Here is a 16,097-nt window from a genome sequence, read left to right on the forward strand (position 1 = left end):
AGCGGCGGCCCGTGGGCGCGCCGTCATCTTCCCGCCGCGGCAGGAGTACCCGCCCAACGGTCACAGCCGCACGCGCCTTGTCGGTGTCCCCCTCCCCTCGCTCGCCATTGGCCAGTTCAAGCCCCGCGGCCGGCCCAGTCGGGAGGCGCTGCTCGGCGGTAGATTCAAACGGCCGGCTGTGTACCGTGCGGTGATGGCTGCTCGTTCTGTGCTCTGGCTGCCGGACAGCCGCAGGTCCGATCCCCTCTACCGAGGTAAGGCACCGAGCCCAGTGGTGATGGGGTGCCCTCCGGTCTCAGCCGTGGCTGTCCCTCGTTGCCGCTCCGAGTAGCGCCGGGTGAGGCCGCGGCGGGAGCCGGTGGGAGAGGGGAGCTGGACACTTTCTGCGGTGAGAAGGAGGAGAGGGCGAGCGCCTTAGGAAGGGTCGGAGACCGGGTAGGCCTTGGTAGCAGCTGTCGCGATCGTGGTCTTAGAGCTGACCGGTGTGCGCGAGGATATGAGACCTCAACCTCTTCTTGCAGGGCTGGGGCCGATGCTCGCCCCCAGGCAGGGCTTCTGGAGCGAGAGCCTTTCTTCACGATAAAAGGCACGTCTTAATCTAAGAGTATCTTACTGAAATAAACAAATGCTCCGACATACACCTGTACTCTTCTGTTCGTTATTTTCTCACCGGTTTGGCGTCAGCAAGTTCAACAACTTTAATTTTTTTGACTGGGCTTTGTCAGCAGGCCTCGACTTTCAGAAGCAGAAGGTGCCTAGAAAGCTCTAGGATGCACACTAAGATTGCTGCTCTGCAGCGTTTCTTGGCAGATACCCCGCTGGTGTGCATCTCTTCAGAAGCAGGCTATGCATGTACCCTCTAGGGCTTCATGCAGCGTGGGCTTGGACAAAACATGAAAGATAATGAACACATGCAAAGAGATTCAAAAGGCGACTTATGCCTGCCTAGAAGGGGTAGAAGTTGAGGTTTATATGTGAGTTCATTGGTGACTTCCACAGCTGAGTGAGCCTGCCGATGTTGAGGGATGGTGCAATGCCATGAGTTCCTGAATGCCAGAAAGTAATTATTGTTCTGAGTCAAAAATAATGCTCCAGCCTCTTGTCTCACATCCTACTGCATATGAAACTGTTGAGATTTGGAGTTTAACTGTCTAAACTGGCTCTGTAGATGCTGAGCTTGCTTTAGGTGGCAGGGCCATCTTATCCCAGCTGCTTCCATCAGGCCAAGGTCACTAACTCCCTACATGAATAAGGAATGTTATCTGAAAAAGAACAGTATAGTCTTATGAAAAACATAAGTCTCTAGCATGCAGTCAGCCACTGAGAACGTGAGAAAATATTCTGTTCTGGAATCACTCTGTATTAAGACAGTGATAGCTGGCTTCAGACCTTTTCAAGTATCATTTCCTGCTGTTACAAACACAGCTGTTGGTCCAACATTTGTGCAGATGCCAAGATCACCATGGAAGAGAAGGGAATGATTTTGCAATGGTCAGATTGAAGTGCATGATGTTCTTCATGTGTGCTATACTTGCATTACAAGCAAAGTGTGCTTGCTGAACCAGCAATGTGTGAAATACTGGTCAGGCATCCAGAAGGTAGAAAAGTGAGCCTGGACTTCTTCCAATTTCTTTTAGCTTAATGCAGCAAACCAACCATCTCGTATAGCCGTGAAATGACACTCAACTGCTCCTTGAATAGCCATTCTTAAAAAATGAGAGAATGTGTAAGACATCATAAGATGTGAATATTAAACTTTCTTAATCCACAGTGTCCACGTTTCATCATTTCTCAATACTTTTCTAATTACATTTCATTTTTTGAGAGACAATTTGGTATTACTAACATAACAGAAAATGTAGTAAATCTTTATTTTTCTTTTTTAAACCCACTAGTACAAAGACGGCAAAAGGTTGAAGAATACCTGTCTAGAAAAAAGACCTGTTCTGGTGTGTCCATTCAAGAAAATGAAGCATCCACCAGGTAGTACTTCTACTATAGCTTACATTCCTTTAAAAAGGCCCATGGTTTGTGGGAAAGACACAAATAGTTTTTGTAGAGAACCTCAACCAAAAGGTGAGACCATATAATGAGACTGGTGACAGCATGGATTTCCTAAAGTCCTTTTATTGTCAGCAAATACTAAAAAATTTTAACCAAATGTGTAATAGATGCAATTAATGAAGTATATAATCTGCTTCTCCAGGGACTGCTTTCATATGGAGAGCTTTTCCTTCGGATGCTACTTTGCTGTTCGCTTCTATAACAAGTGAGAGGAAACTGCCCCAAGTTGCACCAGGGGAGGTTCAGATCGGATATTACCAAAAATATCTTCAAAAGGGTTGTCAAGCACTGGACCAGGCTGCCCAGGGAAGTGATTGAGTCACCATCCCTGGAGGTATTTAAAAGATGTGTATATGTGGCATTTAGGGATATGGTTTAGTGGCCGGCCTGGCAGTGCTATGTTAGCGGTTGGACTCAATAATTTTAAAGGTCTTTTCCAACCTAAACAATTCTATGATTCTGTAACTTCAGATCAGCTCCTGTAACATGTATTCTCTATCACTGGTGACATGGTATGCAGACCGCTTTTTGCAGCATTTCAAAGTCAATAGTTATCTTTACTTTCACTAATGTACCTTCATGTTCAATTTAACTGTCTTCCAGAAGATCATCCGACGGAAAGATACAGTTGCTAACTGGAAAGTTCATTTTCAGTCATATGGAATCAAAGAATAATTAGTGTTGGAAAGGACCTTAAGATCATCTAGTTTCAAATCCCTGCCATGGGCAGGAATGCCTCACACCAAACCATCTCACCCAAGGCTCTGTCCAACCTGGCCTTGAGCACTGCCAGGGAGGGAGCATTCACAGCCTCCCTGGGCAACCCATTCCAGTGTCTCACCACCCTTACAGTAAAGAATTTCTTCCCTATATCCAATCTAAACTTCCCCTGTTTTAACCCTTTGCCCTGGCACTGCATTCCCTAATGAATAGTCCCTCCCCAGCATCCCTATAGGCCCCCTTCAGATACTGGAAGGCTGCTATGAGGTCTCCACACAGTCTTCTCTTCTCCAGGCTGAACAGCCCCAACTTTCTCAGCCTATCTTCATACAGGAGGTGCTCCAGTCACCTGATTGTCCTCGTGGCCCTCCTCTGGACTTGTTCCAATAGTTCCATGTTCTTTTTATGTTGAGGACACCAGAACTGTACACAGTGCTCCGAGGAAGGAGTATTCATGTTAACTCAGATTGGTGAATTAAGAAAGCATCATCGTTTCCAAACACAGATTAGAGAGGCAGATGTGTTTTTTTTTAAAAAAAAAAACAGTATTGTAATGTGGCAGGGACAGTGTACAAGTAGAATAATAAAACCAACTAATACAAAGAAATGCAAGATTTATGATTCTTAACAAATTATTGTGATTCTTTCTCGACAGAATCAAAGCAATCAAACTGCTCACTGGTAAATGCCTTTCCTTGGGCCCAGCTCAGCTGCACCCAAAACAAGACCTGCCTATGTGTGAGCAGGTTGGCCTAGAGACGCATGGAGCAATACTCAGAGCTCGGATCTAGCAGGAGCATACTTGAGGATGGTCTGAGCACTGCTCTCTATGCTTGCATAGATTATTATAGTTGAATAGCATGACTATATTATGTATGGCCACAGGATCTAGGGCCTTTGAGCAACCTGGTCTAGTGGAAGGTGTCCTTGCCCACAGCAAGGGGTTTAGAACCAGATGAACTTTAAGGTCCCTTCCAGCCCAAACCATTCTATGATTCTAGGTGCGTAGTGCAGCATGAATGAATAGAAAGTGTTTTGAACTCCTCTTCCACCAGAGATACACATTCCAGAGACATGTTTTATATAATGCATCATGAAGCATTTGAGAAAAAATATGGATTTCTAACTTTAAACTGAGGTGTCTTTCTTCTGAGCTGTCAATACATTTTCATGGTTGCTAGGAGATGATACTGGTCTTGGTGGTTTTGCTGCTCACTGAATAGTCTGGTGCCAGCTCTGGTGCCTGACTGTAGGTTTTGGAGCCCGTCACTGTAGTAGGAACTATGTATCCTTGTTCAGACTTGCCTCAAATGGCCTGGCTTCTGATGATGCAGTAGCTGAGCTTCAACTCCTTGTGCTTTTCCTCCTTCCACCTCAACTGCAGCATTTAGAAACTTGACCTTCTCCAGCAGGTGCACCAGGCCAGACAGGTTGGCGCTCATCCTTAAACATGAGAATGACACCTGCAGTAAATTGTCTGTTCTCTTTTCCTTCCCCTTCATTAGCCAGCTCTTTTATGGTGTAAGAAAGGATGCTTTTCAGCCTGGGCCCTGATCAGCGATTGCTTAAGCATTTTTTTTTTTTTTTTTTCTGGAGGAAGAGTACAAGCTGAACAGAAATGCTTCAATGTGATTTCAGCCTGCAGACTGCCACCCTGGACCATGTGAACTCACTCTAAAGATCTATTCATTTGTTACACTGCAGGGTGATTTAAGGTGTCTTAGTTTTGTTTTGTTTCCTTTTCCCCTAAGCAGTAGCAGAACAAGGAGAGCAACTAGCAATACGCTGCAAGACAAAATACAGCTCTCAACATCTCCAAAGGCAGAAATGGTAAGTTTTTGACTGATACTCCAATACTGAATGGTACTCTGTTTCTGTGGCTGTAACATTCTGCTTGCTTAAACTGTATTTTGGCTATATGATTTCCAGCACATACAGCTTACAGGTGCAGAGGTGCAGTTTGTTTAAACTTTAGTCAAGGACTGCTTATTACATGCTTTTTAGTGAGCTGTCGCATTACTGTACGTAGTGGATTATACTGATACTCAGTTTGTACCTAGCTGAAAATGGTTAAAGAGGACACCATTATTGCTGAAATATTACTAAATTTTAACAACTTTTCAAGAAAACTCTCAGAGCTTTTTGGATGTATTTTCAGTCTTTGGGGAAGTTATTTAAAAGATGAGTGAGGTTTTCTGTCAGAGTATAAATTCTGTTGTACTCTGTTACTTAGGGGTAAGAGGGCAGCCTAACAAAACTGTTGAATATGTGGTGGTTCAGCTGTGATGCTGGCAAATGTAGTGTAATCAGAAGTAGATGCTAATACCTAATCAGATTTGAAAGGAATACTTTCCCTCTATCATTCTGTGTCACTTTTCCAGAGTTAAGGTACACATGGCTGTGCTGCTTAGCCATAGCAAAATACAGATTCTTCTCCAGACCTGCTTTCAAGGAAAGGTGAGAGAGGGGGCAAAAAAAAAAAACCAAAAAAACCACAAAACCTGTGTTCATGTTAGATCGGTTTGAGTCTGTGTTCTAAAAGATTGGGAGACCTGGAATTATGTGAGGAAGAAAGCAAAACATCTTAACTTCAAAGGAATTTTAGAGATTTCCTGAAGGGAGACACTGCGGTATGTTTTAATATCTCATGTGATTTTTAAGTTGAGTTTAACTACATTGCTTCCTGGAATAACAGCTTTTGTACTTAAGCTTTAGTTATTGGCTTAGTCAAATCTAACTTCTAAACCTAAATGACAGACCAGGCAATGAGATGTGGTGTAATTTTCTTATAGTTTGAGGGCATCTTCCTTACAGGAGAATAGTATCAGCTTCTGCAGACATCCATGTGTCATTCGTATTTCTTTTTTTTTTTTTCCCCCATGCTTTTTTGGATCTTTCAGTCTTCCTTAAGTTGCTGCTTGGATAATGCTGCATTGGTTGCTGTAGAACATCCTCCTTAGAGGAAAAGTTAAGGTTCCACTTCTCATGGCTTCTGGGCTAGGGTTATGCTAAGAACACAGAGCTAAGAGCTTCAGGGAGTAGTAAAGCTGTATAAAATTCATGTGTCTATTCAGAAGTACTGCATCCTACAGTACAGTAAAAACTTCTTGCTCTTCTTGTAACATCCTAATGCCCTAACTGAAGGTCTTGTTCATCCTATATATATATATATGTATATACACACACCTTATTTATAAGTCTATCCACACTAAGCAGTAGAGTGGTGCTGCCATTAAATGATGGGTTACGCAGACGGAGATATTACTTTTGACTATATACGGCCCAAAGCAAATTTCGACTTTGACTCCTCTTAGAAAGTGATTTTGGCCATTAAAAGACAGTAGCCATTTAGAGAGTTTTGTTTCTATAGGAAGAGTGTAGCCCTCAGATTAGGCCTTGTTACTTTCAAAGCAGAGTTTAAACAATCCTTATTAGATTTTCTTTTTAATGTTAATTCTACAATAATAGTTGACAAATACTCTACTCAGTATATATACACTACTTTTGTAGACACTTAGTGGCAAAGTGGCATTTACGGTTAATCACTTTAGTCCTGTAAATGAGTGAAAACCTCTTTGGAAACAAATAACATGCAGCATGAATGTACTTTTAACATGTCCATGGATATGCTTTTGATTTCAGGAAAATAAAGAGAATGCTAATGAACTGTCATGGGACCAATCAAGCAGACCCTCAGAAAAAAATGTTATTTTAAACTCTTCCACAGTCACACTGACAAATTCCAAACTGGGGACAAACTATATTCCTGAAGAACATGCTTCCAGTTCTGAAGTTAACGAAATAAAATCTCAGCATATGTCACTTACCAAGTGCTTCTTGAAAATAAAAAGCATAAAAGAGAAACAATTGCTGGCAGAAAAACAGAGTTCAAGTGTCAGCCTACCAAAGAAACCAGTGCTTGGTACATATCGTGGCAAAGTTATACAGTCCAAGATAAACTCCTTCCGAAAAGCACCAAAAAGTGAGGTGGGAAAGAGTTCTTTGCCAGACAACAAGCTGCTTCCTTCTGCTGCCAAACCAGCATCAAGTTCTTTATCCATGAGCACCTGTAGTGTAGCTCTGAAGACCAGCAAAGCCACGAATAACCGTAATTCTGTAAAACCGAATGGTGTCCTCCCTATCCAGAGCAAACCATCTGACAAAGCTGCTATGAACTCCCAGTCTGCTCTGAAGAAAAGGCAACTGACATCTGCTGTAGTGCCAAAGAAACCAACAGTCCAAAAAATGAATGGTGGAAGGGGCCCACAGCCACTGAAGGCTGCTCCTAACAATTCTGACTGCAGAGTACTAGGAGTGAAGAACTGTGGAGATTGTTGTGAAGATGCAAGACTCGGAGTTCCAACAAAACGGTTTTCTGTTGTTCCTGGTACAAAGTCGGGGCAGAATTCTAAAACTAATGGCAACAGAACATCTATTCTGTTGAAAGAGTCAGCAGAAGAGAGAAGGTAACGGTTACTGTCATAGCTTGATCTTAGGGGGTACCTAGACTTTCTTTCCAATAATATCTATTTTGATCTATTTCTTGCTGTAAATGCACTGAAAAATAAAATAATTGATGCCCAAGGGCAGCAAACTAAAACTGTAGACTTAGTATTGAGAAATCAGGATTCAGACTTCTTGCAGCAGCTCTTCAGGCTTACAGCTTGTCCTGCGTTATAAATAGAAAATGTATATAGAACATGTTTAGGGACTGGGGGAGAGCACTTGGCAATTATATTTTTCAGCTTGGTTTAATGCAACTTAGATGATGGGATGAAGATTCATGATCTAAAATTAATTTAATAGAGCTCCTTGTAGAAAGTCGCATTTGCTAAAAACTGCTGGTCTGGAGGGATGGAGCTGAAATATAGATGAAGACTGAATTACATTTATACATCAGTTTCACTGTTTAAAAGCTATGTGATGAGGTTGTTCTGGGCTCCCCATGCTTTGTCTCTTCAGAAATAGTTTCAAGTTACTCTGATTTGAAGTGGATTAAGGAGGAGAGATGGCACAGATGAATAAACCGGAAGCATTTTTTTTTTATCCTCCCTTGAATTAAAGGATCTGTAGCTTAAGTCTGTTGTTGATGCTGGAAAGAGAGATATCAAAATGTGCTGACCTGATAGATGCCTAAAGCAGACAGCAATATGTGTGGTTCTGAAATCTCCATGCAGTTATAAATGGCAGCTGTATTCCTTTTATGATTAAAGAGAGATAACTCAAGGACTATCTGGAAAGTACGTCTTTGTATAACTTAATCCTAGTTAGTGTCAGTCAATGTAAAGAAAGATAAAACATCTGTCACTTCAACTAATAATATTTTTACATGCAGAGCTCGCCTGGATGAATGGAGAGCATCTAGAGGAAAAGTGATGAGGAGACCTCCAATACCTATGCTTCTGGAGCCCCAGTTTAAAAGAGAAAAATCTAGTGATTCTCTAGAGCATGTATTACACAATGAAAAGGTCAACAAGACTCTCTCAGAATGTCTGCAGTTAACTGAACAGGTATTTAGGCCCTTGCCTACCAAGTTTCAATCATGTAAGTTCTACTGGCATGCTGGACCTTTGAATCAGATACAGAGGACTAACTGTTCCTCAAGTTCAGCAATATCATAGCTTTTTACTGACACCTGAAAGACATTAGATCTCATGTAAGCTTCAGTAACTTCCTGAGCTACCCAATAAGGTCAGGCAATATGGTAACATAATAAAGTACAAAAGCTGTAAGATGAGAGTACCTATGAAGTAATTAAAACAAGTTTGCATTTGCAGAAACTTGCCTGGACATCTGAAAAAGCCTGGTTTAAGTAGTTCTGAAGATGTTCTACCATCCCTTCTACTTACAAAAATGTACAAATAATTCTCATCTGGAAAAACTGGTGAATCCTTAAAAATGAGAAATCTTCTGCGAAAGAAAGAAAAAGATACTTGTTTTCTAGCTCAAAACCAGCTAAAATAGAGCACCTAAAAATCTTCATTGCATTTAAATCTCTGCTCTTGTGTTGACTTTAGGAATGTCAAGGCGATGAAGTACGTGCCATGCTGGAATGTCTGACAAAGAGCATTCCTGAGGCTAAAAAGCTTGCAAAGTACTGGATCTGCTGTATGCGTCTTGAACAGATGGGTCCTCTTGAAAAGGTGATTGCTGTCTATGAGGAGGCCATTTTGGCAGGAGCAATGGTGAGCAGCTTGTCTTGAACTTTGAGATTATTAATGAATATAAATGCATAAGAGTGTGGTATATAAAATACAGCTACATCTGATTTTAGTAAATCCTTTCATTTTAGAAGAGCCATGTGACCTAGTTGAACATGAAAAATTAGATTTGGTTTGCTCTGTAACCATGGTAAATACTTACTACTTTCAAGGAGAAAGGTTTAGGATCATCAAAATACCATATGACCTAGAAGAAAGTAAGGACTGAGAGTTCTAGTATCGCTAGAAACCCAGAACAGTACTTAATTTTACATTGATAGGCTTAATTCTATACTTTATTATCAGCAAAACTTCAGGGCATCGAATACAGCCATAGTGCACCCTATACAGAAAATATAGGGATCACTTTTGTTCCAACTTATGTCTAAACAGCATTAAATAGGGTTTGTAACATGGATATCATATGGTCTATACCGCTTTCCCTGTTATACCAAGTAAGTTGAAATTATGATTAATTTTGGAGTTTTTTTCCTAAAACAATACCACTTTTTTTCCCAGCCTAAAGATGAACTGCGAAACACGCTAATAGAAATTATGAAAAATGACAAAAGCCTTTTTAAGTCTGAGGATGGTAAGTCCAAGTACTCCATTCTAGTTAAATGTTTGGCATGACAGGTAATGCAAGCTATCTGTTGAAACTGTTTGTGCTTATAGTGTATTCTATTTCATGGACACTTCTCTGTGATACTTTATATTTACTTGTCTTTGAAAACAACATTGACATTTCAATTGTGCGCATGTTAAAAAAAGTAGTGGAGATGCTTTCATATTCAAACTTTCTGCTTAAATTCTATCAAAGCCATGTTGTCTGCCCATCTTAGCCTGATAATCAAAAAGTAAATAAAACATTTTTGTGAGCTAAATATCATTTGCTGCTTTGACACGTAAACTTCCCTAGCAGATGCATGGTTGTGTTATGTCAGAATGTCAATTAAAGGTGGCGTATGTTCTGATTTTGGAGGCAAAGTAGCTATGTAGATTCCTGCTGAATATAACACAACCTGACAACCATTTAATAACAGAAACTGACTGAAATACTTGTTCAGACCTGCTGTGCTGAGAATGACTCATCAGAATGTACTCAGCTTGAGTTTTCAGGTTGCATTATTAGTAACTTACATTGCTGTGGCTCCAACTCAAAGCATACTTTCATTCTCATGTAGAGCTGTAAGATTTCGTAGATCTCTAAAACATTAATTTCTCTTCAGTTGTAACTAATCACATCTGTACTTCTTCAATATTTCAGTTTTAGGGGGAACTGTGTTAGACCTTCATTTAAATAAGGTAGTGGAAGTCAGCAAGGAACCAAATCCATCTGTAGAGCAGGTTCAGAAGGCCTGCAAGGATATCTGCTCTGATGATGGCCAAAAAGCAGAGAGTGATGACAAGAAAACAGAGATTAACAGTGAAGAGAACAAAAAGGAAATGGATTTAGACTTGAAACCAAGGGAAGAGATCTTGCCAAAAAAGAATAAAAAGCACAAGACTAAAGAACGTTCGAAAAAGAAAGGAAAATCTGAAGCAGAAGAGAAGCATGAGGATAAGATAAAAGATATAGTCCAAGCAGTTAATGCTCCTGAGAAGAATGACACATCTTCTCTAATGAGATGCAATCCACCTACCACTCCGTACTTGGAAAGGTAAGATTACTTCAGGTAACTATGGAAAATTTGCAGTGTCTGGGGCAACAGACACTTTGTCCTCTTGAAACAGGGAGGCACTGCATCTACAAACACCTGGTTAAAAGCTTTCAAGAATGTAAGGGTTTGGGCTTTTTTTTAGAATTTCTTCTTCTTCCTTCGGGATGAAGTCTTTTTTAAAAATAAATTCCTCCTTATTCAAGCTATTTTGCTGTTTGAGTGCCTCATTACAGAATAATCCAACCCCTTTGGCAGAGATATAAATTCCAGTATTAGAATCCCCTCCCACAGGCAACATGGCAATAGCAGTTCTACACTAAGATAAGTAAAAATAAAGGTGACTCCAGTCCTCCCCTATTCGAATGTAGATGTGGTTATATGTCATATAACATGGAAATGAACAAGATGTAACTATCCTGTAATGATTCTTAATTGTATCTTGAGGTAAAAATCTCGGTAGTAATCTCAGGACAAAACAGATGATATTCGAATTCTTTTTTTGCCACAAAGTTTCTTCTAAGATTGCAGACTTAAAGTTGTGCTCAGCTTGGGCATCTGCTAACGATGGACTTCTGTCAGCTGTCTGCTATCCCTCATAGCAGGAAAAATAGTTTCCCCCTGCTGGAATAGGAGGCAATCTTCCTTTTGAGACTCATTTCAGGAAGTCTCCCTGAAAGTAGTTTTCCCAGAAAGAGCTGTATATCTGTTTTAACTGTATGATTGGGAAAGAGCCTGTTTCCTTTGGCTATGGAAATGGGCTAAATGGAAATAATGATTTGCTGTTTGTCGCACCTGCTAGATGCTACAGAGATAGTTTATATGATGATGTGCCTATGTTTGGTGATGATTTCTCTTTTCCCAAGTGTGAAGATGCACCATGAGGAAAATGACTTCAGCGCTAAAGACCTGAAAATTGTAACCCCTCTGCGATATTCTCAGCGCATTCGAGAGAAGATGTGCAAGCTGTCAGATTCAATTAAAGATCAAGATCCATGTGCCTCTTCATTTGAACAGCTGGGAGAACTGGAGTCAAAAGCCACTGCATTTATCCACAAAGAGAGCAATGTGATTGAAGAGACAAGGGCTGAAGTGGAGTAAAAAGTAGCATTAATGCTACATGGGGGTTAAAGATGGATCCTTTTTAAGAATGGGGGGTGGAGGGGGTGGTGTTTTTTTTAGCAGCTTTGAGAGCAGCTACCTAAAACTTGTGTAGATCACTTCAGATGAAATTATACTGCCAGAGTCACAAAACTTCTGAATTTACAAGTTTCTGCCTTTTCAAAATCTTGGCAAATCTGCTCTGGTTTAGTACTCATAAACATCAGTGTCTTCATGTGAAATATGCTTCATTAAATACTGAATTAAGGACTAGGCATAACACTTCACATAACAGGTCATAGTATATTGCTAATACCTACTGTGTCCCTGTTGCAATTCCTATAAATTTTTTAGCATTGCACAATTTAACTTTTAGCTTAAAAAACAATAATAACATAGTCATTCCAATAGGGCAATGTCTACTACAACAACATTTAGTTTTGAAAACTGAAACCAGCTAGTAAGGTGCACGCTAAATTTAAACTTGTATTGCTTAGCGAAGGTCTGATACACTAATTACTATGTGACTGTTCTAACGTTGGTTTTGCATTAGTCTGTAATACAGTAGATTTATTAAACTAATCAACTGAGTTGTATTTGTTCTTTATTTATGGGCTTTAGGCTGGAAACTAATGGCTATAGGCCTGAGAATGGAATTCTGAACATTATTTTAATCTGTTCTTAAGTGAACTGCCAGAGCAGAATGTGAAATTTTTCATATTCTGCAGATGCTGAGTGTTTTCATAACTTCAGTATGCAGCATTTACATGAACTGTAGCTTAAATTCTAGCTGAGCATTCAGATTTCAGTGTTAAACAGATCTCAGCTTTATAGCTAGCTAGAATATTCTATTTAAAGAAGTAACAAGCTCTTTGCATGTCACAGAATGCATCTGACAAGAAAACAAAGTTTAAGTTTACTATTGCACTATGAGAATCTTGATCACTGACATACTAATCCAAGCATCCACTTGCAGCACTAAAAGGGGTAACACATTGAATATGTCCCATTCAGGACATGGTCTAAGTAGGGCCTTCTGGTTCTCTGTTGTGAACCTTCTGGTTCTCTGTTGTGAAAGGTTTAACTGCTGCATTTTCTGGTTCATCTGCTGACCAGGGTTTGTGATTTAAACCTAGCTGGTAACTCAATATCACAGAGCTGTTCAGCCCTTTCCCTCCTCGCTGTGTGGGATGGGGAGGAGAACTAAAAAAGGTAAAACCCACAGGATGAGATAAGAGTAGTTTAATAACTAAAGTCCAATATAATACTATAAATAATAAGGGAAATAATAGGGGGAAAGAGTATGCAACTAAAAGGGGAAAGTATAAAACCAATAAACACAAGTGAGGCACAATACAATTGCTCACCACCTGCTGATCAATACCCAGCTGGACCTGAGCAGTGACAGGTTCCTTTCAGGTAACTCCCTCGTTTCTATACTAGGCATGACATGCTGTTGTATGGAATACCCAAAACATGAAGGCAAGACAGCAAGACCAAAGGGTAAGTCAGCAACTTGTTATAAGGAAAACAAAATGAGTAGGAATTGTAACATCTTGAATACAGCTAGAAAGGATTAGTATTATATGTTCAAGTCTTAATTATTTTAAAATTAATATCAGTCATGTATGGAAAAATACTTGAAGGGTATATATTTCAACATGAGTACACTGCAAAGCTGCAGTACATACAATGTAAGTCTTAAGACTTGTACTGGAATTAAACTTTTTAATTTTACAATAATAAAAACTTTTAGGTGTTGCATATATGTTAAATAGGACAGTATTTTCTTTCCCAGAATATGGTGAAGCAAGCTATTTTCATCATTTAATTTTTAGAGAGAATTTTAGATTCTTCTGAATAAATTTAGCTACACCAAAATTAGTATACATGTGGAATTGAAGAGTAGAGGGTCCCCCTGTTGAGAATAAGCTATGTTGACAGAAGTGTGAAGAAGCTTTCACATAATTTTCACTGCTTGGTTCAGTGGTGCTGTTGTACCTCTACAATACCAATTTACCACAAATGTTTGCTAAAGGTATTAGTTCTTGAACCTATTCTTTACTGTATCAGGCAATGTTGTGGCTAGTGGAGCTCAAATAGAAAGAAAATAGGGTAATTATCCAAATATAAGTGCAGTATTTGTGTTTCGGTGATTTAGAATGTTCTGTATTATAGAAAAGTTCATATGGAAAATCATTAGTATGCTAATCCATAGATCAGCCTACTAAATCAGCTGTCATATGTGTTCAGATTGGTGGAAAGTGCACAAGAAAACCCTGCAATGTAACATTTTGATGCTTCCCATATTCAGTTTAGTTCCAAAGCAGATTACCTTATAGCTCTGTCAAAAACAAAACCAACTGAAAAATGTCTCCTGTTTTTCTATGTTTTGGGATACTGCAAAAAATTAATGCATTTTCTTTGCTTCAGGGACATGTTTTCAATAGGCTGTTGTGGAAACAATTTAGTCTGGGCATAATTCTAGCTTTTAGAGTCCATGTGAGATTTCAGGTGAGGAAAATTAAGTCACAGGTGCCCAAGACATCACCTATGGGTACATTATAGCACAGACTGGCTCAGCTATATTGTGTATATTTTTTAAAACATGTTGCCATTCTGAAAATGGTATTGAAACAGCAACTGAAAGTTCAGATTTACCTACAGTAAATGAAGTTAGGCTTGCCAGTATTTGTAATCTAAATTATTGTTGTTTATAGTTGTGGTTAAATTCTTTCAGTCTTTTCTGTATCACAAAACTGAGGGTGTAAAATGCATAGACAACTTTTTTACCTAGAACACTTGCAAATAACTAAGCAAGTCTAGATATCAGATGTATTTGGATGGTAAGAGAATTGCAGAAATGTTCAGGCTAAAAGCATTAGTGCCAGTAGTGCTGTTCTGATTGTCCCCTTGCATTTCAAAGAGATAGCTCAACACTATGCGAATATGTGAAGTTTTTCTTCCTTACTATGTACTGAAATACTACATTGCAGTGGGTGAACATCAGGTGCCCACCAAAGATGCTCTACCACTCCCTTCCTCGGCTGAGCAGGGGAGAGAAAATGCAATGAAAGGTTCGTGGGTTGAGGTAAGGACAAGGAGAGATCGTTTACCAGTTACTGTCACCGCCAAGACAGACTCGACTTAGGAAAATCAGCTGCTGCACGTAGGTTGGCGAGTGAGGCTCCGCCGAGCATTCAAGGCAGTCGTGCTTTTCTTCTGGGCCACACAGTTCCTGTTACTGGCCACCCGAAGCAGGGAGGTGGTTGCGGTTTGCCTGAGGGAAGTAGCGCTCCTCCTGCCCCCGCCGCTGCGCCGCTTCAAACGCCAGCCTCCGTCGGAGGGGGAGGGGGCGAGGGTCCGGGGAGCGCTCCTCCTCCGGGCGTTGGGGCTCCGGACGCGGGCGAACGCAGGCAGGTACCGCGTCCCCCGGAGCCGGGCCGGGCCACAAGGAAGGGAGGCCCAGACAAGAGCAGCCCGCCTGCCGCGCCTCGTCGCCGTGGCGACGGCACCACAGCCAGGGCGGGAGAGCGGCAGAGTGCGATTCCCCAGCGCGGCGAGCACAGCGGTACCCCCCGCGGATTCCCCTCCCCGGCGGATTCCCCTCCCGGCCACCCGCGGTGCCGGTCCCGCAGCCCCTGAGCAGGAGGTTGGACATCACCATCCGTGTGTAGGTCCCGCTGCGAGGGAGGCGGTGTCCGCCTCCACCATCACCTTCGCGGGTGATGTCTGTCGAGCCCCATTACCGCGCCCGGGGCCTGGCCTTGCCGCCTTGCTTCACCGCGGGCAGCAGGGCGGCCAAGGGGCAGGGCCGTGGCGCGCAGCGCACCGCGGCTCGGTGTGAGGGGCCCAGCTGTGCCGAAGGGCTGCTTCTCACTGGCGACTGCGAACAGGAGCTGGCTTGGACCCAAACGCCTGAACAGTGACTGCCTGAGGGTCACCCTGCCAGCACCTCGAGGTGGTCCTCAGAAACCGCCTGTGACGGAGCCTGCACGGGCTGCCGAGGTTTCCTGGCCTTCCTCAGGGAAAGCCTAGATCTTAGCAAAATTCCCTTTCTAAAACTCAGGCCAACTAATAAGAACAGTTTAAAGTGTTTGCTTATGTTTAGCTGTGTAGGTTTGCGTATGGATGTATTGCAAGTATCCAGTGACATGATTTCTGTCAGAAGCTTCCAGAGGACTACTGGTGCCCAGCTGCCCTTGGCTGTGGTCTCCTGCAGAACACGGTGGCTGTTTATCTTGCTGCCAACATTAGATCACATCAGTTTCAACTGAATCAACATGAAATAGCGTATTACTTTATTTTTTCCTTCATTAAAAGAACAACTCTACAGTATTGTTAACTTCAGAAA

At 41.4% G+C, this 16,097-nt stretch overlaps 1 protein-coding gene across 4 annotated transcripts; it reads left to right on the forward strand.

The window, feature by feature from the left end:
• Window positions 1–139: 139 nt before the first annotated feature.
• Window positions 140–12,333, forward strand: CKAP2 (cytoskeleton associated protein 2). 4 transcript variants are annotated; one of them, XM_031047755.2, is made up of 9 exons: window positions 140–254; window positions 1,896–1,983; window positions 4,536–4,614; window positions 6,427–7,250; window positions 8,120–8,294; window positions 8,802–8,969; window positions 9,504–9,576; window positions 10,252–10,645; window positions 11,509–12,333. In XM_031047755.2, exons 1-9 carry the CDS (start codon window positions 194–196, stop codon window positions 11,741–11,743), a joined length of 2,097 nt encoding a protein of 698 aa, XP_030903615.1. In that variant the 5' UTR covers window positions 140–193; the 3' UTR covers window positions 11,744–12,333. The 4 variants fall into 4 exon arrangements, with proteins under 4 accessions (XP_030903615.1, XP_030903617.1, XP_030903616.1 ...); XM_031047757.2 differs by having other exon boundaries at window positions 10,258–10,645; XM_031047756.2 differs by having other exon boundaries at window positions 4,539–4,614.
• The last annotated feature ends 3,764 nt before the right edge of the window (window positions 12,334–16,097 follow it).

The sequence above is a fragment of the Melopsittacus undulatus genome, chromosome 2 (assembly GCF_012275295.1).
Source record: "Melopsittacus undulatus isolate bMelUnd1 chromosome 2, bMelUnd1.mat.Z, whole genome shotgun sequence".
Classification (NCBI taxonomy): domain Eukaryota; kingdom Metazoa; phylum Chordata; class Aves; order Psittaciformes; family Psittaculidae; genus Melopsittacus; species Melopsittacus undulatus.

Excerpts from the sequence above, each read along its gene's own strand:
- CKAP2 (XM_031047755.2), top strand. The coding sequence starts at position 194 with ATGGCTGCTCGTTCTGTGCTCTGGCTGCCGGACAGCCGCAGGTCCGAT. Across the intron at positions 1,984-4,535 it reads GAAAATGAAGCATCCACCAG|CAGTAGCAGAACAAGGAGAG; the intron begins GTAGTACTTCTA and ends TTTTCCCCTAAG. Across the intron at positions 9,577-10,251 it reads CCTTTTTAAGTCTGAGGATG|TTTTAGGGGGAACTGTGTTA; the intron begins GTAAGTCCAAGT and ends TCAATATTTCAG.